The sequence below is a fragment of the Lotus japonicus genome, chromosome 1, assembly GCF_012489685.1.
Source record: "Lotus japonicus ecotype B-129 chromosome 1, LjGifu_v1.2".
Lineage (NCBI taxonomy): Eukaryota > Viridiplantae > Streptophyta > Magnoliopsida > Fabales > Fabaceae > Lotus > Lotus japonicus.
In genome coordinates this window covers 127,087,032-127,112,353 of record NC_080041.1, presented here as the reverse complement: position 1 = coordinate 127,112,353, position 25,322 = coordinate 127,087,032, and the positions used below count along the sequence as shown (strand labels likewise).

The 25,322-nt window shown below is 38.2% G+C and overlaps 4 protein-coding genes and 1 long non-coding RNA gene across 7 annotated transcripts; all 5 read right to left on the bottom strand.

Annotated features, from left to right (window-relative positions):
- Positions 1-1,255: 1,255 nt before the first annotated feature.
- Positions 1,256-3,163, bottom strand: LOC130730473 (ammonium transporter 1 member 4-like). Its single transcript, XM_057582489.1, has one exon. The coding sequence runs from the start codon at positions 2,979-2,981 to the stop codon at positions 1,503-1,505; it is 1,479 nt and encodes a 492-aa protein (XP_057438472.1). The 5' UTR covers positions 2,982-3,163; the 3' UTR covers positions 1,256-1,502.
- Positions 3,164-5,523: 2,360 nt separating this feature from the next.
- LOC130730472 (uncharacterized) lies at positions 5,524-9,470 on the bottom strand. The gene is made up of 3 exons (XM_057582488.1): positions 8,747-9,470; positions 7,584-7,670; positions 5,524-7,081 (listed from the first exon to the last, which is right to left on the bottom strand). Exons 1-3 carry the CDS (start codon positions 9,101-9,103, stop codon positions 5,819-5,821), a joined length of 1,707 nt encoding a protein of 568 aa, XP_057438471.1. The 5' UTR covers positions 9,104-9,470; the 3' UTR covers positions 5,524-5,818.
- A 2,265-nt stretch (positions 9,471-11,735) lies between these two features.
- On the bottom strand, positions 11,736-15,861 carry LOC130730481 (uncharacterized). 3 transcript variants are annotated; one of them, XR_009016359.1, is made up of 3 exons: positions 15,417-15,861; positions 14,407-14,555; positions 11,736-12,161 (listed from the first exon to the last, which is right to left on the bottom strand). It is a non-coding gene; the product is annotated as an uncharacterized LOC130730481 (long non-coding RNA). The 3 variants fall into 3 exon arrangements; XR_009016360.1 differs by lacking the exon at positions 11,736-12,161 and adding an exon at positions 13,370-14,021; XR_009016358.1 differs by lacking the exon at positions 11,736-12,161 and having other exon boundaries at positions 15,417-15,592; positions 15,686-15,861.
- A 5,662-nt stretch (positions 15,862-21,523) lies between these two features.
- On the bottom strand, positions 21,524-22,155 carry LOC130730480 (uncharacterized). The gene is made up of 2 exons (XM_057582498.1): positions 21,868-22,155; positions 21,524-21,762 (listed from the first exon to the last, which is right to left on the bottom strand). The coding sequence occupies exons 1-2, from the start codon at positions 22,123-22,125 to the stop codon at positions 21,709-21,711; spliced, it is 312 nt and encodes a 103-aa protein (XP_057438481.1). The 5' UTR covers positions 22,126-22,155; the 3' UTR covers positions 21,524-21,708.
- A 12-nt stretch (positions 22,156-22,167) lies between these two features.
- Positions 22,168-25,270, bottom strand: LOC130724721 (uncharacterized). The gene is made up of 4 exons (XM_057576014.1): positions 23,214-25,270; positions 22,813-23,123; positions 22,358-22,730; positions 22,168-22,219 (listed from the first exon to the last, which is right to left on the bottom strand). The coding sequence occupies exons 1-4, from the start codon at positions 24,503-24,505 to the stop codon at positions 22,168-22,170; spliced, it is 2,028 nt and encodes a 675-aa protein (XP_057431997.1). The 5' UTR covers positions 24,506-25,270.
- Between the last annotated feature and the right edge of the window lie 52 nt (positions 25,271-25,322).

Here is a 25,322-nt window from a genome sequence, read left to right as displayed (position 1 = left end):
CACCTCCACCGCCAGCAATCGAGCCACCACCCATAAACCAACCCTCTCCTTTAACCTATGTGCTCGAACCTCAGACCCAGACCCAGATTTGTTGTTGACCCTGATTTCGATCCAGATCTGGATTTGCTGGTCCTCGGATCTGGTGGTGGTTTGCGACAGAGAAGAGGAAGAAGACGAAGGTGACATCATTTGCTGCATTCTGTTGTTAGTGCAGTTGTGAGAGGGAAGGAGAAGAAGAAAATGGTGGAGGGGAAGAAGAAGAAGAAGAAGAAGGTAGGGTTGCATTCTGGGTTTATGCTTTTGGCTATGGGGTTTTGAATGTGATTGGTGAGGAGAAGAAGAAGAAGGTAGGGTTGCATTCAGGAAGGGAAGTTGATTGTGCTGAGATGAAATTGCACGAACGGAAGTTGATTACAGGGATGAAGAAGATGCAAGCACTTGGCTTTTTGCAAATTTCGTTCAATCATTTCTTCAAAGTTCTGGTGATTTTTTTTTTAACCTGAAGAAGATATGATGTTGTTTAGAAAAAAGGGTTTTAATTATGTGTTTTTTTTATATTTTAAATGAAAAAAAAATTCCAGTTGGGCTCATTAAAGTGACGTGGTCATGCCACATAGGCCACCGGAGCTCCGGCGTTGACCCAGAGCTCCGGAGGGACCAAAACCAAATATTGTGGCAAAGGTTAGGGACTAAAACCCACCTTTGCTCCGGCGAGGGACGAAAACCAAGCATTTGGTAAAGGTTAGGGACCAAAAACTTATTTAAGCCTTTTTTTTAAATCGAAAATATAAATTGCACCCGTCAAGAATCTATGGGGAGTTGGGGACCGCTTTTTGGGTTAAAATGTGGTTGAGTTAATATTAGGATTCTTTTTTTGCTTTTTTTATTTTAAATCTATTGAATTGTTTTTAAAATCTTATATTATAATATGATGAAATTATGTAATCTGGTTGGTTGTTAGAAACCGTCACACTAGAAAGAATAAGATGTACAAAGCATATAAAAGAAGATATTTAATGAGCTAGTTAAAGTGGTATGGACATGTACAAAGAAAATCTATGAAAATACTAGTGAGAATGGTTGATAAGAGATTATTAGTCATGTGAATAGAGGTAGATGATGACAAAAACAACTTAGAAAGATATTGTTAAAATGAGCACTATCAATAATATTTTTGATAATTTAATTTTTCATCAAGCTCAATAGTGTAGTTTGATTCGGATAGCAACTTCACTAAGTGGTATAAAGTATTTGACAATTGTTGTTGTTGGTTGGATTTCTGTGATGATGTACCACAATTACACGCTTTTACAAATAGAAGAAGAAAAAAAGAGCTTCTGAACTGGGTTTGTCTAATATAAAAAATGAGTCAATAGCAATATATTTAAACTGATCTTTACAAAGTAACACAGTGCTAAATTATAAGTTAATAAAACCTTACTAGCTGACTTTATTTATTCACTCTAGAAGAGTCTTATAGTAGTTCCCTTTACAAATAAAAATCAAACACGAATTTCCAAAGCTTTTTGCACAGACCCCACGTCTTCATGATACTCATAAGCCAATCCACCATGACTAGTCATATCCAAACCAGCCATCTCCTCCTCAGGTGAAATCCTCAGCAGATTCAGCTTATGCAGCACAAAGAACACAGCTCCCATTGTAACACTCACCCAACCAGCAATAGTCAAAATCTGCACAACATGTGCAGCCAATAGCCTCCAACCCCCACCCATTAAAAGCCCATATGGCCTATCAGGAAGCCCAGCATAAACCTCATTTACATACTGCTTCTTAGCAAACAATGCAGTGAAGATTATCCCCCAAGTTCCACAACCTCCATGAAGCTGTGCAGCCTCAAGAGGATCATCATAGTGAAACTTCTCAGCTAACACATTGCATCCAATCAGCACCCAAGCTGCCACAAATCCACATATAATTGCAGCCCAAGGATCCACAACAGAACACCCTGAAGTAATTGCAGCAAACCCACCAAGCAAACCATTGCAAACATCAGTCACATTCCAATGTCCTGTTTGCAATCTCTTCCCAAACAGAGTAGTGAGTGCAGCAGAGCATCCAGCTAGTGTTGTTGTCACTGCAGTCCTCCCAATTGCACTCCATTGTCCATAGTAATTACCAGAACCACTCTCACCATAACTCTTCAAGATAGTAATAAAAGAACCAGGGTTAAAACCATACCAACCAAACCACAACAAGAATGTCCCCAAAACAACAAGTGTTCCACTGTGTCCCCTCAATGGTACAGGCTTCCCTGCATGATCAAACCTTCCCATACGAGGACCTTCAATGAAAGCACCCCAGAATCCTGCAACTGCTCCCACCAAATGCACAACACCAGAGCCAGCAAAATCAATAACACCAGAACCAAACAGAAGATTCTCTGTTCTTGCAGGGGAACCCCACCCATCAGAAGACCAGAACCAATGTGCCACAATCGGGTAAACCAAACCAGTCAAGAACGAAGAGTAAATCAAATAAGCAACAAACTGAGTCCTCTCTGCAATCGAACCACTGGTAATCCCCGCAGCGGCGATGGCGAAAGCCCACTGATAAAGAAAGAATCCATAGTCAAAAGAAGGGGAAGGAAACTCGTTGAGACCAAAGAAGTGCTTCCCGATGAAACCATTTGATGGGGTGCCAAAGGCCAAGGCGAAACCGAAGATGTAGAAGAAGATGCCACCGGTGGCGGCATCAAGAACGTTGGTGAGCATGATGTTCATGGTGTTCTTGGCACGGACGGAACCGGCGCAGAGCATGGCGAAACCAAGCTGCATGGCGAAGACGAGGTAAGCAGAGAACAAGAGGTAGGTGTTGTCCACGGCGTAGGCGGTGTCAGTGAACTTGTTCGAGATGGCACCAAACCGGGAACAAATGAACTCTGCCGCCGCCGTAGCATTAGCCCCGGTGCCCAGAAGAGGGTGGAGGTCGGCGGCAGAGCAAGTGAACGCCGCAGCCATGGTGGTGGTGGTGGTGGTGGTGGTGGTTGTGGAAACAGAGCAAGTTTTGATGTTTTTGCAGAAAGAGTATCGATATATTTATAGGAGAATCAAAGAGAATAACAAGTAACAACGGTGTTTGTGTTGCGTTGTGTTGAACTGAAAACAGCGATGATGATGGTGTTTGATTGGTGTTGAATGGCGATGAATATGGAATTTGAATTGAAAGGACTAGATTCTGATTCAATGAGATTCTAACTGAATATGGTAATCTTAGATTCTTGTTACGTACACGTATGTCGATTGTTGAAGAATTTGTAACGTGCAGATTCTTATTCTAACCAAATATGGTCATTATTGATGATTTTTTTGAACTCATGGTCATTGATGATGAATGTTGCTGTATATACCAATATGAATTGATTGGGAGAAATAGAAAAAATAGTAATAATGATATACATAGAACATTGCACATAGGAACACCCTATTATATACTTAGCTTTAAGGGTTGATAATAGCTTTATCATATCTTATATTATTATCTTATCATATCTTTATCTTATTTTTTTATAGTTTAGATTATCTTTTTTTGAATTCAATTTAGGTTATCTTATAAATTTGATTTGTTTACTTGTTTCCTTATTTAATTAAGATTAATTATGAGTCTATCAATAACAATAGATATAAGTAAGTAATTTATCTTCCTTTAAAAAAAAGTAAGTAATTTATCTTAATTATTCACTATAAAAAAACAAATTATTCACAATGTAAACCCTAACGAAACTTTTGTTTCTTATTTTTCTTCCTTTTTTTTTTGTACATATACTTCTCCTAACAATCCCTCTTCTAATCGAATTATATCATATATTACATCTATGAATTATCTTTATTTATCTCTATCTAGTGGTTTAACTCATTGAGTGTACACCAATCCCTATTATAGAAAAAATTAAGTGTAGAAGATATGGATGTTAAATTATTAATTACTTCTTCGGTCCTCAATATAAGAACTAAATGGAGATGGAGATGTACCTCACTCATTTTATAAGAATCATAATGAATTTTGCCACATATTAATTAATTTTTTTGGCAATATTGCCATTGTTTAATTATGAAATGTCATTTTTTTGTCACTTTCACGGTCTAAGACTTGCCTTTAAATTGAAATTTGGGCTATGGGTAGTTTTGAAATTTCATGAGTATTTGAGAACAAATTAAATGAAATTAATCAAATTAACCAATTATCTTAAGGGATGTGAAGTAGTTAATTGATTCTTATGTTAAGGACCAGATGAGTAGTTAGTATTTGTAAATTGGATTCAAGTTTTATACATTTGCATTCATAATTTTCTATCCCATTTTTAAAAAAATAATCATAACCAATATTTTTTTTTCACCTTTCAGAAAAAAAACTAATATTTTTTAATCACATCGTGTATTTTACAGTTTTCTTAAGAAGCAAAAAAAATTGTATTTTACCCATATCTTTTCTATTTTCATCAAACTATGGTTGGTTGTGGGTGAAAAGAATGTGGATTAATTATTTTCCTAAATTATATCGTTTAAAAAACCATTTAAACTAGTGATGGGAGTTGAGGCACAGGGAGAGTTTGTGTGCATTAGATTGTAAGAATGTTTTGGACTTGCTTAACCTCAATGTTTATATGCACACTCACTGACACATGAATGAGATTGTTAGGATCAGAGACATGTTGGGTAGTGATTGAAAGATCAGTTTTCTTCATGTTCCATGTAATTAAGCAGAGCCCTGTGCTAATGCTTTGACTAGACAAGGTTTGTGGGATGCGTCTTCATTGTGTATTTGAAAGTTTTCTCCTTATTTTATTATTTTTTGTTTGTGCCTAGACTTGCTCGAGTAGTTTTCTTGCTCGTCCTTTTATTTTCCAAGTGTAGAAAAAAAAGACATTAGTTTTGGTATCACCCATTTACATTCTCACATCATCCTCTTTTTTACATTTTTCTGCATTTATGATTGCAAAACGCATATTTTATATTCCGCAATCTTTTTTTTGAAACATGTATTCCGCAATCTTAAATACGGTGGTGTGTATTTGGTTCTCACATACATAAATGGGTAGATTGAGGGGATGAGATGATCTAGATGGTAGAATAATTAATGTAAAAAAAAACTAGCCATATATATAAAAATTGAATGAAAATATAAATATTAAAATGTTTGGAAATAAAAAATTACTCTAATGGATAGATAACCAATTTAATAATGATAATAATTTATTAGTAATAAATACTTTAACTTTTTTTCAAGGGGTTGTCTAAATGACCCATGATAAAGTTTGAATCTTTGCAAAAAGTACAATTAAAATTAAATACTTAACTTGTGATTACGCTTGTAAAAATCCACCAGTTATTGCATAGAGTTCATCTGAACTGCATTAGAGATGCTGTCATATACTGGTAAAAAAAAAATTAATATGCACAGATAATAAAAAATGAAAGCAAGAAAAAATGTCACTCAGTTATTGTACTTTCGCTCACTTCCTTCTTATGTTGGCATCCAGTATCCTCACTAATTGGTGGATAGTTTGTGTCTAAGCTCGAAGATCCGACAGTTTAGTGTTTGATTGTATATACTATATACGTTCAAGTTAGTCACGGATACATTCACTCCAATGACATAAGAGACATGAATTGACCAAAATTACATTCGAACTGTCTTGGAATGTGCGCTGATTAGAAATATGAACACTTACTCTAATTATATCTGAGTTATGAGTCTAATGCAGGTGCTGAGCTAAAAAGTCACTAAAACTGTTGAGAAAAAAAAAAGTAAAAGTCAGTAATGCCCAAGCATCAACATCATCCACTTCAAGTGGTACTTAGTTTCCATCAAAAGGCCAGTGTTTGATATCACCCATTGAGAGATTAGTAGTGCTTCCCTGAAACTGGGCACTAGACTCCTCTACAAAGGGTGAGATTGGTATACTCATAGATCCTGAGCTTTGAAGACCAGAAAGGTTGTTACTGGTATTCTCAATCCAACTTGAATCGAAGGCTGTAAGACCTGCCATTCTTGAATATTCACTTTGAATCTCATCATGAGGTCTCAACTGGTAACCATCTTGCCTTGTAGCTCCATATTCAAGAATATTTCCTGCAAGTTTACTTTGAGTTCCAACTTGAGGCTCATATAAATGCTGATTTCTATTCAGGTGAGCCATATAACTCGAAGGAGGAGCTGCATTACCCTGAATACAATTTCCATCGAAATTCTGGCTATCATTTGATTGGTAATATGATCGGGGTTCATAAGCTGGTTCGAAACAGGTTCTGCTATTTGAAAATCCTGTTGCAGCATGATATCTGTCATATTGCGGCGCTGGATTGACATAATTGGTGAAGCCGGATGCACCTTGAGTAGACTGGTTCATTGTCAAGTTGTTCCCAAAACCAAGGTTACTTACTCCATTGGACATCACATGAGAAGAAGGAGGCCTTAAACTCCAAGCTTCCAGTCCTGTCTCTCTTTGGATGGCATGATTACTTACACCTAGCAACTCCCTTGGATCAGAATGAGACTGGTATATGTTTCTCACCATAGTCGATTCTAACTCTTGATATCTACCATGGTTTGCACCATTCGATGTTGTAAAGTTGAAGGCTGTGGAGCATAAAGGTACAGTATTTAGTTTGGAAAGCTGATTCAGTGAGCTGGGATGTATTAAGCTGGGATTCAGTAGAACTTGCTGAGAGGCTCGATCTTGAGGTATGCTATTTTCTAAGGAGTGTGTCTGTATTGGAGGTGGCCTAGATGGCTGATTCAAAAACATGGAATTTGGAGACAGTATGATATCAAGGGGCATAGTGTAGTTATGTTGGAAATTCACAACATCACCAAGACTACCACAATTGGTTGGAGCTGCTAAGGAAGCAGCCTTGCCCAATTTGGTTGGAGCTGCTAAGGAAGCAGCCTTGCCCAATGTGGTTGGATCTGCTAAGGAAGCAGACTTGCGCAATTTGGAACTATGCCTCAGAATTTTCCACATCTCAGATTTATCTGTTGCATGACAATGATCTGCACTAGAAAGACCTGTGCCCCATTTCGGACATGGTGCTGGGGCGTCACAAACATAACAATGGCACTGCATTTCATCCAAAAACAACACAAGTCAGGGTGATGAAAGTATAATATCGAACAGCAGATAACATGAAAACAAAGAAAATGATTTGTAGACTTCCGCATAGTGCAGACATTCAACAGACATCCAGAGTGAGAAAGGAAAACAAGGAATATAAAGCAATGCTAAATAGTACGGGAACTTTTTCTTACGAAATACATGAACAGTAGACGTAGTATCATGAGAGTAAATTTTCAAAATGAATAAACATAAAATGATTGCTTCTCATTGGAGGAATAAAAAACAAGTACTCAATTCATATGTTTCATGCTGAAATCCTTCATAACAAAGATCAATTCCCTAGATGTGATAAGAAGAGAGAGATAGAGAGAAAAAAAAAGGTGTTTGTTGTATGTTTGTACTATTTGTGTGTCTAAATATCATTAGTGTCAGTTATAATTAAATCAGCTAATGAATTGTATCTAAATTCTGACATCCTTAAGCAATGTATTATCATAATCTTTACCTGGCTACAATGTCTCTGGTGAGGGGTGGAAGAATAGGGAAAATTGCCACAAAGATGCCGGGGATGAGGGTAGTCTCTGCAGGCAATCTGCAATTCAAAAACATAATTGAACCACCACATCTAACATTCTAGAGATAAATCTTCATTAATAAGTGGAAAAAAGTGTACGGAAATTGGAGTTCCAAGTAAACAACCTCATGCATGAAAACCAAGAAAAATTAGCACAAAAAAAGAAAGAAAAATGAGCAAATAACAATCAATAATGCTACACTAAAATTCTAAAAGCAAGTGCCTGTCATCTCAGTATAAATAAGTAATGCACAAAAAGTTAACTTCATTGGCAAATGGAATCACTTGTGTTTGAATTTCCATTCGCAAAGCTTAAAATAACGTTTAACGAAAATTCATGACAATAAAATGATTTAGTAACATTTACCCCTTAGCTTCGAGGAAGGTGTGTCCTCAAGGCCTTGGTCCTAATTTTTTCAATATGGACTTAATCTAGCAGAGAATGCAGAAGTTTGGAATACAATTTTTGGGGTGGCTAATGATGCTATTTGGAGTAAAAGGGAAAAGGCTATATTTGGGAATTCTGTTCAGAGTTATTTTTCCCTTTGCAGTCATAAAGCATTTATTGAAGGCAGCAATGTGGGTTTTGGGGGTGATCCGGATTGGTTTCTTGTCATTCGTTGGTTTCCTCCTCCTGAGAATTGGGTTAAACTGAACTCTAAGTGTTATAAGGGATCATCTTGGTAGATTCATAGTGGCTTTCTCTAAGGGGTTAGGTCCTTGTTCTGTAATGCACCCTGAGTTCTAGGGTATTCGAGGGAGTTAGGATGCAAGATTACTCATTCTTGTACTAGTTTATTCTAGCATTTCAATTAGGACCAAAGATTCTAATTTCAGTCTTATTATATGAATCCATTCATTATTAAAGCAACTTTTTGCCAGACCAGAAATCAAGAAATGCCACAAAAATAACAACAATAATCAATGTCTTGATTACTGTTGATGCAAGTAACTTTCAACACACAAGATACATCAATGTCATGCAGCACACGTAAATTTCATCAATTAAACAACTCTTTTCTTTCCCACTAACAAATAATTAAATCAAAAAATGAAAAAAAAACATACTGAGATAGTGAGATTTGAGAAAGTACCTGACCCTTCTCCCCAACAACAAACAACTCATCCGAGTCTGACCCAGTTGCCGAGTCATTCACCGAGGTAGCAAGCTTCTCCGGGTCACCCTCAAGAATCACACAATCATCATCATCATCACCATCACCACCTTCTTTCAAAATCTTTGACTCATGTTCTGCTTTTCCCAACAAAGCAACCTCGCCTTGTTCTTCATGGCCCATTTCCAGAAACCCCTTTATCCCCTTCATCCATTCATAGTCAGTGCTGCTCATATCCACCACCTTCTCTTCCAAACGCCGCCGTTTTCCTCCTCCTTCTTCTTCTTCTTCTTCGTCAGAGCTTATATACACCACAAATGGTAGCACAGACTCCATACACTACTGGTGCAAATTGCAAACCCCGTTCAAATTCCTGACTTGAAACCACAAAAAGATCAAATTTTTGGAGCAAACTCGAAGTGGGGTAGAGATTTTTCAACCAAACTCATCACTACTGGTGTAAAACCCAGTTCAAATTCTTGACTTGTAACCTTAAAAAGATCAAATTTTTGGAGTGAACTCGAAGTGGGGTTGTGATTTTTTAGCCAAATTCATCAACTTTCTGTGTATGAATAACTTCTTTGACATTAAAGTTGGCCATGAGAAATTTTGAATTGCAGAAGAGAACAGAGCAGAGAGGGGAGTGGGGAAGTTGAGAAGACTCTCTAATGGGGAATTAAATCCAGGCTGTAAATGAGACATTCATGGCATTATTATATAACTTCTTTTTTTCTTCAAGTTTTTCTATTGTTCTTGTTGTTTTCTATTTTGATTTGTTTTTATTGTTTTTATCTACAAGTGTGTTTAATTAATGATTGTTCTATTTTTGGTTATGCTGTTTTTTCTCATTTGTACATTTTGGAGGGTGTGTTTTGGGTGACTTGCATGGGAAGCCTTCCCAAGAGGAAAAAAGTGAAAGCAACAAAATGATAAGTTAGCTTTTGAGGGAATGTGACTTTAAAACAAAAATGCACTAAATAGGTGAGTTTTTTTTTTATATAAAGGAAAATAAAGAACAACTACGCTATAGTATTTTGCACTAGCATGACAATTAAATCAGCGGGAGGCTGTCGCCAGAAATGTCAGGAGGAAGCATTCCGAGCAGCCTACCGTGCCAAAGAATTAGCTGCATAATTTTTTCGCGGATATTAAGCGAAAGCTTTTAAATATTTATAAACGAAAAAGATAACACAAACTTGATGTTATTATGGAATTTTAATTGAGAAGAATAAGGGAGGCTGCATGTTTTTTTTTAGTCAGGGGCATGTTTGATTGCTTTTTTGAAAATAAATTTTAATTTTTAAAATGTAGAAATAAAAAAAAAAATCACTTGACATGATTAGTTTTTAAAAACAGTTTTTAGAAATTGTTTTTATTTTGAATTTTTAAAACTGAAATTCAAATGTTTTCTGGTTCTGATTTTAGTTTAGTTGAATGCCATTTTTTTTATAGATAAATGTTAGTTGTTAAAAATATTAGTACATTAATCAATGTTCTGGGTTTAAACCCGGGACCCTACACCCTCCATCCCACCGAACCCTTATGTCTTTAGCTCTTATCACTTGAGCTATCATTCAATGGCGTAATTTTTGGTTCAAATCAATCGATCAAATAGATATTGATAACTAAAAAATTTAACCAAAAATTTTAAAAGTAATGGCCGATTTTAAAAAACATGGGACAAATTTTTTGAATGTAAAACTAAGTTTTTAATTTCAGTCCCCTAAAATGTTGCATTCGGTTTCCAGTCCTAGTCCTTTTACTCTCTATTCCATACCCATTCTCTCATTCTTACCCATTTTTTCTTCTTTCTTCACTTACACCCATTTCTTCTTCTTTGTTCAGCCATTTATTTTTCTCTCTTCAGCTTCACCCATTGTTTATCATATGAAGTTTCTCAAAGCTCGAGATATATTTTGACTTTCTATATTAGAGCCATGGTCATCCGATTGTTTAACTCTTCATTGTTCATTGGTCCAACACGTATTTATTGTGTAAGTCTCTCTTCTCTATTTTAAGCTCAACTTTTTGCATGATGTGAGTGTCATCTTATGATGTGTGTTGAGTATTTTCGGATTGTTTGTAGTGATTTTAGGATTAGTAGTAGTGTTGGGTTCAATTTGAATTTGGTTTTGAAATTGAGTTTATATTAGAAGGGAAAATTTGACATTTTTTATTCAAACTAGTTGCCTAATTTTGGGGATTGTCTAATTTGTTGGATATTGATTCACAACTAGGGGTGGAAATAAGCCAAGCCAAGTCAAGTTTTGTGTGGCCCAAGTTTGGCCTGCATTGTGTTTTCATGGCTCAAGTTTGGCTTGTAGCCTGTCAACAAGCTAAATTTTAAGGCTTAGCTTGGCTTATTATACAGCTTGGTTTGACCTACGAGCCTACTTAAAAGTCTACTCCCTCCGTTCCTTTTTAAGTTTCATTTTAGAACAATTTTTGTGTTCATATTTAACTGTCGTTTTGATGTTTTAGGTTACATTTTGTCAATTATACCCTTACTTTTTCAATAACTCCACTTCACATTTTCCATAAAATTCTTCTTTCTTAATAACTATGAAGACCTTTATGACTTTATGATTGAGTGAGAGTGGTAGATGGTTTAATGATATGAGAGAGTGGGAAAAAAAACTAACAATTCACTATCTCGGTTAGAGAGCTTTATGACTTTATGATTGAGATGTGAGAGGGTAGAATGAGAAAAACAACTCTAATAACCCACTATCTTGGTTGGAGAGCTTTATGCTAAAACGACACTTAAAAATGAACGGAGGGAGTATTTAACAAACGTCAGACAATTTCATCTAAAGAATGTCGATAGACTGACGAGCTAACAGGCTGGCGATCTAATAGGCATTTTATATATATAATTTCATTTCCTTTTCAAATAAATAAAAAACCTATATATCATTGCATTTCAAAGAACAAAATCTCTGTTATTTAAAACAAGCAAAACTAAAATTAAACATAAACAAACCATTTAATAATAATATGTCTAAAGTCTTAAACATATAAATAAAACCAATAATAATAAGTCTCAATCCCAAATAAATTCATAACAAGCCGGCCTATCAAGCCAAATAGGCTTTTATAATAGCTTGAGCTTGGCTTTTTTAGTTAATTAAGCCTTTTAAAAAGCTTAAGCCCAGCTTTTTTAATAAACGAGCCAAGCCAAGGCAGGCCTCTAACGAGCCATGCCACAAGACCTTGTTGGGCAGCCTGACTTATTTCCACCCCTATTCACAACCCAAGTGTCAGCTTCGTTAAACAACTTCATCTTCCAGTTTGAGGACCAAATGTTCCTTAAATTGTGAAGCATGCAAAATGGTTGGACACAATCACTTAACCTACCCATTATTGTGAGGTCAATTCGCGCATAGTTCGGCAGCTGAAATGGACGAATATTAAGCATGTCATGACAATAATCCAATGAGGCTAATGACGTTTAGTTATTGTGGTTTATTTAATTTTAAATGTATTTGGACTTTTAGTTATGCGTTAAAGGTGTTGTCTATCAAAGTTATGTTTGTTAATCTATTTCTCTAAACACAAATTTGGTTGGCTATTAGGAGTAGTTATGCCGAGTGTTTGAAGTTAATGACAAGTTATTTTGGATTGAGATTTCACCCATCGTCTATAAGGACTTAGTAGCCCGTTTTATTTTGCTTCAACTTGTTCTATTTGATTTGTAAATCACATCCTCAAAGCCCATGTGACATAAATTTGTGACATTGTGTGTAGGTTTGACATAAAGTTGTGACGTCTCGTGTAATGTTTAACTCATAAAATTGTGATATCTCGTGTGATGTGTGACTTAAAGTTATGGTGTAACGTGCGATATAGTGTTGTGATGTGTCATGCAATGTGTGACATAATATTGTGATGTCTTGTGTAGCGCGCGACATAAAGTTGTGATGTCTTTTGTCATGCCCTCATGTGTGACATAAAGTGATAACGTCTAGTCGTCAAGTGTAGCGTGTGATATGAAAGAGTGATGCATGACATAAGAGAGCGATACGTGACATAAAGTGGTGATGTCTCGTGTAACGTGTGACTTACAGTAGTGAACGTTTCGTATAACACACAACATAAATTAATGACGCGTGACATAAAGTGATGTCTCTTGTAACATGTGACATAAAATAGTCATGTCTCGTGTAAAGAATGATGTGTGACATAAAGTTGTGTCGTCTCGTGTAACATGTGACTTAAAGTAATGATGTTTCTTATAACGTGCGACATAAATCGATGACGCATGACATAAAGTGATGTCTCGTGTAACGTATGACATAAAGTAGTGGTGTGTGACATAAAGTGGGGATGTCTCGTATAACACGTGACATAAAGAGTGATACATGACATAAAGGAGCGACACGTGACATAAAGCTGTGATGTCTCGTGAAACGCATGACTTAAAGTAGTGATGTTTCGTATAACGTGCGACATAAAGGGATGATGTGTGACATAAAGTGATGTCTTGTGTAATGTTTGACATAAAGTAGTGATGTCTGGTGTAACGAGTGATATGTGACATAAAGTGGTGATGCCTTGTGTAACGTGTGACATAAAATAGTGACGTCACGTCAAACGTGTGACATAAAATAGTGACATTATGTAGAATACATAACATAAAGTGGTGACGACTCATGTGGTAGACTAAAATTTTCATTTATTGATAGAATACATTGTGGATCAATTTTATAATACTACAAACCGCGAAAAATACATGAAAAACAAAAATGACACTCACTTTAACATACTTTATAACAACATGCATGTGAAAACCAAACATCTATTTTCACATTGTAAATACGATTCTAGACCACTCCAACGCCCTACAAATAAAATTGTTGAAATAGCTTTAAAATGACTCAAATGCTACTAACATGCTGAATATGAACAATTACTCATGTCATTATGCTTCTTCCACTTCAGGTCATCCAAAAATGCGCATATATATAGCCAAACATTTACCACATAAGACATAGCTCAATAGTACTAGTCACCACATAAAAACATCAATATGTTACAACAAAGTGGCTACATTGTTTAATGTCTCTAGATAAAAACATAATTATATTACAAAACAAGTTTAATATGGTTCATCAAGCTAACACCCAAAGGGCCGGGGTCTCTCACCGGAGAACTCCCAGATCTCATCGAAGCTTTCATCCTGGGACTTTCTTTGTTTGTTCCTCTTCGTTTGGGAGGGCAAAAATAAGGCTTTTGAGTTCATTTGAGCTTATTTCTGTTGTGAGTAAGTTTCACATTGGAATATAAAGATAATTTTGAGCGTTTTATAAGTAAGAAGACTCAAACACCTAATGTCTTAAGATTTTGGGTAAAGATGTGGTATTTTCTATTGTCATTTGCTCTTTCTGCCCCTAATTTTAAATCATTTCCTTTCCTTAGGCCCAACAAATTCGAACACAACCGAAAATAGATGATGGTGAGAAAGTTCACTGAAAAACCGGGGAAGAAGGAGAAGCTCGTGGTGGTTTTTCTTCCTTCCCCGGTCTTTCTTCTTAATTTTGATGAGAGACAAGGTTACTCTTTTCTTCCCCGCTAACAAATAATTAAAACAAAAAATATAATAGAATTCTAGGAAGTTGATCATGGATCAGAGAAAGCACCTGGCCCAGTTGGCGAGTCACCCACACGCCTTTAGAAAACCTTGACTCTCTTTTTCTTCTTTAATTAACACAGCAACCTCCTCATCTGGTTCTTCATCGCACATTTCTAGAAATCCCTTTACCCCCTTTATCCATTCATAGTCAGTGTGCTGCTCAAAAATTGACATATATTGTGCATCAAATGGGAAGTGCAGATAAGTAAGTAGAAAGAATCAATAACTGCTTCTACATTAACATTAGCCAGGAATTCAGAAATTTTTAAAAAGATAGTATTAAATTGCAGAGTAGAGAGGGGGAGTGGTGAAGTTGAGAAACTCTAACATTGACACTTTTAGACAAGAATGACAAATATAATAGATGTTGACATAAGAAACTAAAAGAGTTATAGAAAGAAATTGTGTGGAATTGAGTTGGAAGAGAAAAAGTGATGGTGTAACGTTACTCATTAATGTTATAGGAATTTTTTCCTGATTGTTGTTTTTTTTCTAATTTTAATTTAAAAGTGTGTTTAATTATTCTGTTTTATGTTTTTTTATTGGTTTGTCTAAATGACCCATGATAAGTGAGTTGAAAATAAATTAATAAATAAAATATAAAAATTTCAACTCATTTATCTTCAATGTGATTGGATGATGGGTTATTAAACCCAAACTTTATCATGAGTCATTTAGACAACCCTTTTTTTATAAGTTAAAGAATTGCATTCAACCTTAGTATAAGGGGTGCTAAATCTAAATACAAAGAGGAAAAGAATGTAGTAGCAAAATAACCACCACAAAAAAGAAAAGAAAATAACAAACTAGAAGATCAACCAAAATACAAACAGTATGTATGATCAATTCCACCCACCAAAGAACACACAAAATAAAAGGCAAGAACCATCCCTCAAGCATGAGCAAACTAGATAAATAGCAAACCATCAAACAGCAAAAGCTCCCACATGCCACCAAAGCCACAATTGAAAACACCAAAATTACAAACCAGAAAAGCAAGTAATTGGGTTTGTTTACCATTCAAACATAGAATAATGGAAGCCTCCCCACCTTTGCTTCGATCCAATGCAAAAAAAGAGCCTGAATTAAATCCACAGTAACAGCATGGTCGATCTCTCCATCCTTAAATATGATGTCATTCCTTATTATCCATAATGACCAAACGATGGTCATCTACACCACCAATCTTATTCCTGCCAAGTGAGGGGAACGAGGCGAAATGAGTCTTTTGGGGAAGATGACAAAATAGTTAAGACACCAAACCAACAGTAGATCGCCAGCCACACCTCAAATGAAAAAGAACAAGAGAATAACAAATGATCGCCACACTCCTCAACACATAACAAGCAGAGGGAATCATCTAGGTCCTGTAGTACACCACGCATTCGCAAATTATTTTGTTTTATGTTATCCTATTTTTATAAAACGGCAGAGGGAATCATTTAGGTTCTGTAGTACCACGCCTCCGCAAATTTTTCTGTTTTATGTTATGCTATTTTTTCTCATTAGTTTATTTTGTGTGTATTCCTCATTTGGGTGACTTGGGAAGGCTCCCGAAAAGGATAAATGTGAAGGAATAAAATGATCATTAGCTTTTTACCCAACATAGCTTTAAAATAAACATGCACTAAATAAATAAATAAGTAAAGTTAATTATTTATAAAGAAAACAATAAAGAAAAACATGACATTATTATGGAATGTGAGAGAATTCTAATTAGAGGAGTTAGAGTCTTTTTTTATACAAAGAGGAATTAGAGTCTAAAACAACTTTTTTATTTTAAAAACAAAGAAATATAAAATTCACTTGATTGACATGATTAGTTCTTAAAAACAGTTTTTTTTGAAAATTGCTTTAATTTTCAGTTTTAATAACTGAGATTTTTTTTCTTGGTACAAATCAATCAGTGAGATATTATAATTAAAACTTCAACAAAAAAAATTAAAAGTATTAGACATTTTCAAAATTATAATGCTTCAAATTATCTATCATATATTCTTTAAAAAAAAATATCTATCATATATTTGTGGATTTCACGTTTGAAATTTTCACCCTAATCCTAGTTGAACAAAATATATAATCAAGGGTTAATGATGTTTTTAGTAATTGTAAAATAGGGATGAATTAAATTTGGTCCCTAAAAAAAATTCACAGGTTTTAGTTTCAACATTATTGAAAAACGTGAAATTAGTTATTGTCGTACTTTTGTGGTATTTTTGTGTATTAGTGGCGATTTCTAATCGTCACAAATTATTTATTCTTGGTTTCAACTACCACAAAATGAAGTGAGAGACTAATTTCACCTAAGAGAAATGAAGGGTATTGAAGGGTGAAGGGTCATGGTTCAAACCCTGGTGAATGAAGAAATTTTTTAGTACATTGAAAGATAAATTGCACCCGCCAAGAATCGATCCCTGGACCTCCCTTACCCAACCCATATGTCCCCCAACAGTGAAGCAACTAATTTACTAACAATTAACAACTAACATTTGCCTATAAAAAAAATCACATATCTCATTAATGTTGGATGTTAATAACTATGACATCGTTTTGGAGGGATCAAATCCCACTCACTTAGGGACTAAAAACATATTTAATTCTTTTTTTCGGAAACTACAAAAAAACGCATTTAATGCACAAACAAATAAATATAAAAATTTTAAGCCTCTTATCTTTAATATCATTGGTCCATCGGAGACTAGAATGATTTAACTCAAACTTGGCCTAATGTCATTTAGCCAACCCCTAAGCAAACAAGCTTTAGGCTCCGGGTTTAACTCTCACCTCCCCATAGGTCGAGGGTTCGAATCCCCCTAGGGTTAGTAAAATCTCAGTTGGTGATCAACCCTCCTCAGGGAGATCCGCCACGCTCCTTCTAGGAGTGGGCCTCTGCTGCCTCCCAACATGTCACTAGCGCCCAGCTTAGTAGTTTGGAGGTGCTTACTCTCTGTTCTACCCTTTGAAAAACAAAATAAAAAACAAATAAGTTAGAGTTTTATGGAGAATGGACGGAAATCCAAAAGTATAACTTGTAAGAAACGTTACGGACTTTACTCCTTTGTTTTAAAACACGAGGACCCAATTTGCATAATCGCGATAATAGGAGACTAAAAATGCAATTTACTCTCATTTTTTTTAATGGAGAAACTCGAAAAACAAATGGAACCATTTCCCATTCCAATTTTTGACTTGAAGTCCATGATTTGTAATGCACATCCATTCTCTATGTTAACATGCACTTTTGTTTTTGTTACCTTTTTTAAACATGAAATGACCACCAAGTGTGGGGATTTGGGTTTAACACCCCACCCATTAGGCCCCCCGCCCCACCTTGGGGGGCGAAATTACCAGAAAACCAGTTGATTAAAAACGGTAAATGATTACCCGACTCTATAACGGGTAATCATTTACCGATCGTGTTTAAAACATATAAACACGACAGTTTGGGTTTTGAAACCCATTATTTCAAAACCCAAATTTCCCTCCCTCAATCGCATCCTCTCTCAAAGCTCGGTTCCACCACTTCAATCATCTCAAAGGTCGGTTCTAATCATCATCAAAGCTCCCACAAAGACCCATTCCATTACATTCAAAAGGTAAGTTTTGATTTCAATGATTTTCACATTTGAAGTTTGAATTAGGTCAATGGTTGAACACTAGGGTAGTTGATTGATGAATAGAGGTAGGTTTTGTTGTGTTTTGTTGCCTGAAATTCCATGAAACGAGTACGGGCACGAGTGGGGTGCATTTGGGTCTGTTTCTGGGTTTACTGTAATATCGGAAATTCAATTTCCGATATGATAATGGAAAATGATTTTCCGATATGGTAATGGAAAATGATTTTCCGATATGACAGTATGACAGTGCAGACTTCCAAAATTTATTTCCAATATTTAACCATGGCATGTATTTAGCTTCCATGATTACTTTGCTGATTTGTTGAGAATTGGAAAAGATCAAGATAGATTTGATGTGTTGTGATTAGGAAAGTTGTTTATTGTTTATTGGAAAAGATTAAGCGCTCAAATCATATGCTTCATGTGTTGTAATTAGGAAAGTTGTTTATTGTTTTTGTTTGCTTGTGATGATGGTTGCTTGACCTTAACATTGCTAGAAATTTAATTTAATCACATTCACATGCAAACTAACAACTAATTCTCTATATTTTCCTTTTCCTATGGTTAGTTGCTAAACGATTGATTGGAAATTTCCTGATTAAGTTAAAAAATGACTCAAATGATATGCTCATATGTGAAAATGCTTTACTTATTATGACAAGTATTGTTAAATTTGTTTGTTTTGCACAGATAGCGAGAATGAAGGGCGGGAGGAAGAGGTCACGACATGCTTCTACTAGTGAGGATCCAGCGGATCGACACGAGCACTTGCATGCTTATACCAGGCGCGGCGACCATATTGCAGCCACTCAGGCGGTAGAGGCTTCAGCTCCGTCTCCATCCCCATCTGCTACTCCGGTCGAGGCTCCGTTAGCTACCCCGGCTCCATCTGCTACTCCGGTCGGGGCTCCGTCAGCTACCCCCGCTCCGTCTGCTACTAGGGCTCCGGCTGAGCTGGACCCTGCTCCGTTGTCTCCAATGGCTGAGTTACCTCGTCAGGAGACATCTTCTTCTGAGCCTAGTGGCGAGGAGTCTTCTTCTTCTTCTGAGCTTAGTGGTGAGGAGGAGGAGCCTCTTATTCTGTAGGAGGAGATTGATGCTGCTGATGTTGTACCAGATGTGGTGCCAGAGGGCGGTGCAGAGGGCGGTGCGGATGGCGACCTCATCCAGAGGGTGGCACCGTTTCCCGGGGGGGCCTGAGGATCTGTCGCTTCTTGCGCATTATCCTGACCACAAGGCTCCTTGGACGTGGCAGGCACTTCTTCACACAGACCCGCGGTATGTGGACCGTCGGACATTGAGGGTGGCCACTGTTGGGGGGAAGGTATGGAACCTCCCTTGTGATGGCGATTCAGAGGCCCACACACATGTGCGACAGCTGCTGCAGCAGACGGGTTTGTATCACCTGCCTTGGTGCGGGTTACCGGAGACAGACCCAGCTGTCGTACTGGCCCTTGTTGAGAGATGACATGAGGAGACGAGTAGCTTCCACATGCCGTTCGGGGAGATGACTATCACCCTGGACGGTGTGTCTGCTCTTCTCCATCTTCCCACAGGGTCGAGGTTCTACACTCCGGGCAGAGGGGAGCGAGACGAGGTTGCAGCGCTCTGCGCCCAGCTCCTGGGAGGATCTGTTGCTGCTTATCTGGCTGAGTTTGAGGCGGCGGGTGGCCAGAACATTCGGTTCATTACTCTGAAGACCATGTACACGTCTGCTATGGATGGTATGTCTTAATAATTACTTTATTAAGTTGTATTTATTTTTAGAGTATTATTAATAATTGTTAACATAATTCATTTCATTGTAGGGGGACGCTATGAGGATGCTGCTAGGATCTGGCTTGTGAACCAGCTTGGTGCCACCCTCTTTGCCAGCAAGAGTGGTGGTTACCACACTACTGTCTACTGGATCGGGATGCTTGAGGACCTCGGTCGCGTGTCGGAGTACGCGTGGGGTGCGATTGCGCTGGCTTCGTTGTACGAACAGCTGAGTCGTGCATCCCGCAGGAAGACAGCGCAGATCGGTGGGTTCACCTCCCTCGTGCTGTCATGGGCGTATGAGTACATATCCAGCAGCGTCATTATTAGGACGGAGGTCCCCGGCTACACACAGGACCAGCCTAGGGCGCAGCGGTGGTCCACGTCTCGGATCGCGCATTCCGGACTCGATGAGAGACGAGTCATGTTCGATGAGCTTACAGTGGATGATATCACATGGACCCCTTTTGAGGACCATCGAGATGTTCGACCGCGGGATCCCAGGGCCCTCTATTCCGGCTACATCCGGACACCTTACGGCCGGTCTGTGAGCCGACATCTACCAGAGCGGGTTATGCGCCAGTTTGGCTTCATACAGGACATCCCTCGACACCCCTCTGAGATCCAGACGACGGGGTCCCTTGCTGAGACCACAGATGTTGCCTATGCTGAGTTTGAGCCGCACCTCCGCCCTCAGGGGATACCTGCTACATATCCGGGAGAGGCGGTGGAGGGTTACATGAGGTGGTATAGCAGAGTGTCACATGTGTTCATCATCTCTGAGGATAGGAGGGAGGAGCTTAGTGCCGTGGTAAGTTTGGATTCTAAACTTGTATATTATTTTTATTCATTCAATTGTGATTTTTGTTAATGAAATTATTTTTGTATATTATTTTTATGCAGTCTGCCATACGTAGGGGTGTGGAGTTGTTGGAGCAGTCCCTGGAGGTGCCAGGTGCTCTTGCTCCAGGGACACAGCCCCGGATCCTCACGGAGAGGGCGCTCGATCTCTTTCGAGGGAGTTCCTTCGTTGGTACCCAGGGAGTTGCCTTTTCTGCTATTCGAGGAGCCGCAGCTGCGGGAGGCAGAGCTCGTGGAGGCAGAGCTCGTGGAGGCAGACCCCGTGGAGGCGGAGCTCGTGGAGGCAGAGCTCGTGGAGAGGGTGATCCTGGAGAGGGTGTTCGTGGAGGTCGAGCTCGTGGACCCAGAGGTCGCAGGGGGCGGGGTCGGGGAGAGTGATTTTATTACACTTGTTATGTGGGATCCATTATTATGTATATGTTAGGACTTTTTATGTTATGTTATGACTCTTGCCTCGTTTTATTTACATGTGTTATATTTTTAGTCTTAATATTATGACTCTTATAATGAAAAAAACAGAAACAACGACAACATATAAATAATTCAAAGCATGTAGTAATCCATGACAATAAGTTAAACGGTTACACAACCAAATTAAACATAAGCAACACCGAAAACAAAATTATTCCTCTGTGATATCGATGAAGTCATGGGGTCCGCAAGAGTAATGAAAATGAAAATGACAAGAGTAATGTCAGGGTTGGTGGTGGAGGGTAATGAAAATGAAAATGACAAGAGTACATCAAATTAACATTACCAAAAGTGCATCAAATTAACATTACCAAAAGTGCATCAAATTAACATTACCAAAAGTACACGCATGAACCTGCCAATCTACGATGATGTCTAGATGTTCATCATTAACAACAACCTGTGATAAGGGCCACATTCTACCAAATTACAGAGAGTTTACAAATTAATATTATACAATACAAGAACATTCAATCTGTGGTGATGTCCACATAGTCCGCATGACCACTAAAAGCACCAAGCCAAGCTTGGAATTGTGCATCATACATGCCTAAACGTGGACCATATAGGTTGCGCCAGTATTTGGAGGCAAGATCACTGTGTCATTCCCACTGGGGAGCAATAGTCGACATAGGATGTCCAGGAGTTAATTGGAGCTGCATTTTAGAGAATAACCATAAAATTAGATAACTTCCACATACAAAAATTAATCGACAAGCTAGTAGGCAACTAAAATATTAGTGTATTTGGTCAAAATATACCTGTACCCAGTGATTTATCACATGTCCAATAGCTATAACAGAATGCTCATCTCGTGGGCCGGCTCCTATCAGTGGAAAGTATGTGTTACAACCCATAGAGGATAAGGATACGAGAACCAATTGGTACTTTGTGGCAACAAGGTATCCCATCTCTGGCAGTTGAAACCATTTGTCAGGGGTGGCCGGGTCACCAATAGGAAGAGTGAGACGATTATGTAAGCCATAAACAACATCTGTGCCCCACATCCTATTATACATTACCACATTGGTCTCAAGTTCTTGTATCAATGTAGCCCTAACCTAAGGCCAACCGTCCTGACCGGCGGAATGCCCCATTAATGCAGCAATGGATCTATAGCCACAGTTACCATCATCCTCAACATCTGTAATTGTGCCAATATATGGATGGAGAAAGGCTGGAAAGTTACACATGAAATGGCTTGTATCAGACTTCTTCACACGCTTCTTCCTCTTTGCTGGTTGTGAAGACTTCTTTTCCTTTTTAATCTTCTTGTCTGTAAGTTCAAACGCTGAAGGATCACGAGTCAAGGATCCTATTGCTCGACCCTTGGGTTGTTTGCTCTCTTTCAACTTAGGAGTGCGGTTGGACTTTATCCGAAGCTCAGGAGTACATAGTGTACTCCTTTCAGGACAATATATCGCTTGAAGCTTCCTCCTTACCATACTCTGCCCTCCAGTATCCAAAGAATGGAAATAACGTGTCAGTGCCTCAACTTCTGGGTGCATCTCTCCATGGTTTAGTCCGCAAATATCTGAGCTGCCAGTATCTGCAACAGGTACATGCTCCCAACTTAGGCTCTTCCAGAATGGATGAATGGCCTCGTACGGAATCCTCTCATAATCTGCAAGTTCACAGACATGTTACATTGAATCACAAATATAAATAATTGGAAGTAGTTGAGAGGAGAGTGGTTGACCGGTAACCTGCAAGTTGACAACCGCAAGGTAGTCCATGAGTCTCTCTCAATAAGCAATCGCATCTGCCGCCGCAGGCTCGCATTCTTGTCAGTTCAGCATCAATGAGTTTCAGGCATTTGATTGACACAAATCCCCTAATATTTGTGTAGAAAGGGGTCTTGAAAAGGTGATCAATTTTATTCATACTGCGCTCAAACGATGCTACTATCTCAGTGTGGCGATTGGTGGTCAAACTATGCGACGCATCCCATGATGTGGCCGGGTCACCCTTACTGTTCCGCAACATCAACTTCAAGCTGGCATGTGCACCTTCAGCCCTGCAAACCAACAACGCACATGTAAGAATTAATATTGTAATAATCTATGAAATGAAATACATATAACAAGTCATAACATAATTTTTGTACCTGTTACTTGTTGTTGTTCCAAAATGCATCACATGATTTGTCCATGCCTTGGCAAATTTCTGCTTGTGGACCAACCATGTAGTAGAACAATAAGTGGCAAATTTCAACTTGTGTTTATGCTTGCACATGTTAAACAATTCAATCCAATGAGCTTCAAATTCTGGAACTGTTGGAGCATCTACCAATTCGGCCCACTTGTCCATAACCTCTTGAGCAAAATCATCCGTGCCAACATACTCTTTGCACTTTGCCAAAACACACTTGTTGATGTGCCACAAGCATAGTAAATGGGTGGTGGTGGGAAGGCTTTGTGAAGCAGCACTCAATAAAGCAAGATCTCTGTCCGTCACAATCACTCTAGGCAACCTGGATTGGTCGGAAATCAGAGACTTCATACACTCCAATGCCCAAATGTAGTCCTCTGTGGTCTCACTGCCAATGTAATAGAATGCTATTGAGTATGTTTTATCCGTGGAGGTCAGGCCAACAATCTCGAGCAAGGGTAGTTTGTATTTGCTGGTCTTGTATGTGCAATCCATGATCACTACATATGGGAATGTGTTGAAAAGTTTGACGGCATTCGGATGAGCCCAAAATATATCTCTAATAACTTCCGATCCGGGTTCATTTCGTTCGAAGTGAACATACTTCTCACCGTCCAACTTCTTCAGCAAGTATTGTATCTCTGTCAGTGACCCACGAACGGATTGTCTGAACCGCTTGCAAACACCATAAATTTGTTGGATGGTAGTCAAGTTTGAAGGATCTTTTTCCTTCAAGGACGCCAACATCTTTCTAGGTGGAACCCAAGTCTTAGCCTGATTTATCACGTCCTCCTTCGCCTCACTATTCAGTCTACCAGCGTAATTGTGGCCAACTAGTGACTCAGCTGCGAGATGGATGTGTCTACCGTCCATCACCTTCAACCACCAACCTTTATCATCTTTCGTACGTCGTCCTTTTAGCCTAAAAGGACAACCTGTCTTTTGTGTTGACGTTCCTTCAACAAGATCCGGTTCTCTGTAGGGAATATACGCACCATGCTTCTCACACCCCAGAATGACATATTCTTTTCTTCCCTTCGCACCACTATCAGACTTTGTTGTCACCAAAACAAAATTATTTGCCATAGAAATGTCGCGAACCCATTTCATAAGATCATCTTTCAAAGGGAAACGCTGTTTCAGGATAAACAAGGCATAAGGCATAAAACAAGGCATAAACAAAGCAAACAAAGCATGCAAAAATTTGTGCAATGAGTACATGATCAGTATGATACAAATGAGAGACATCTATAGATATAATCGGAGGTTCAGCTAGTGATGGTTGCTCCTCTGGATTATCATTTTCCAATCCAGCAGCATGTATCAATTGTGATTCACCAAAGAAAAAGGACTCTGTCATCCCTGGAACAAAAACGGTAAATCAATAACCGACCCTATAACGGTAAATCAAATTCCGGTATAATAACGGTAAATCATAATCCGATACATTAACGGCAATTCATTTACCGATTCGATTCACGATTCAGCAGCCTAAATTACCAACTTAACTAACTAAACTAACTACTTAAACTAACAACTAACTACTTAAACTAACTATAAATAAAGTACCAAAGCTAACACCACTTACCAGAAGTTAAAAGCTTTCCCTTGGTGGTGGTGGTGTTGGTGGTGGTGGTGGTGGAAATGTGGAGATGGTGGTGGTGGTGGGAAGGTGAAATGTGAGGGAGGAGTGGAGTAATGGTAGAATAAGGTAGTTTGGGCGAGTTATGGGGGGCTGGTGGGGGGTTGTTGGAGGGAGGAGTAATGGTGGAGGGGTTGGTGGAGGGAGGAGTAATGGTGAAAAGGTGATCAAACTGCCAGATTACCAATCGGTAAATGATATACCGATATCAATATAAGAATCGGTTAATGATTAACCGATATTGTTCTTCGTGTTCTGGGTAATGGGATAAAGGTGTTCATACTGAGGAACAATAACGGTAAATCATTTACCGATTGTTATTTTGACATCGGCAAATCATTTACCGATGGGTAGTTTTGGAATAAAAAAAAATGCTGGGGCGCGTAGCCTAAAGGGTGGGGTGTCAAACCCAAATCCCCCAAG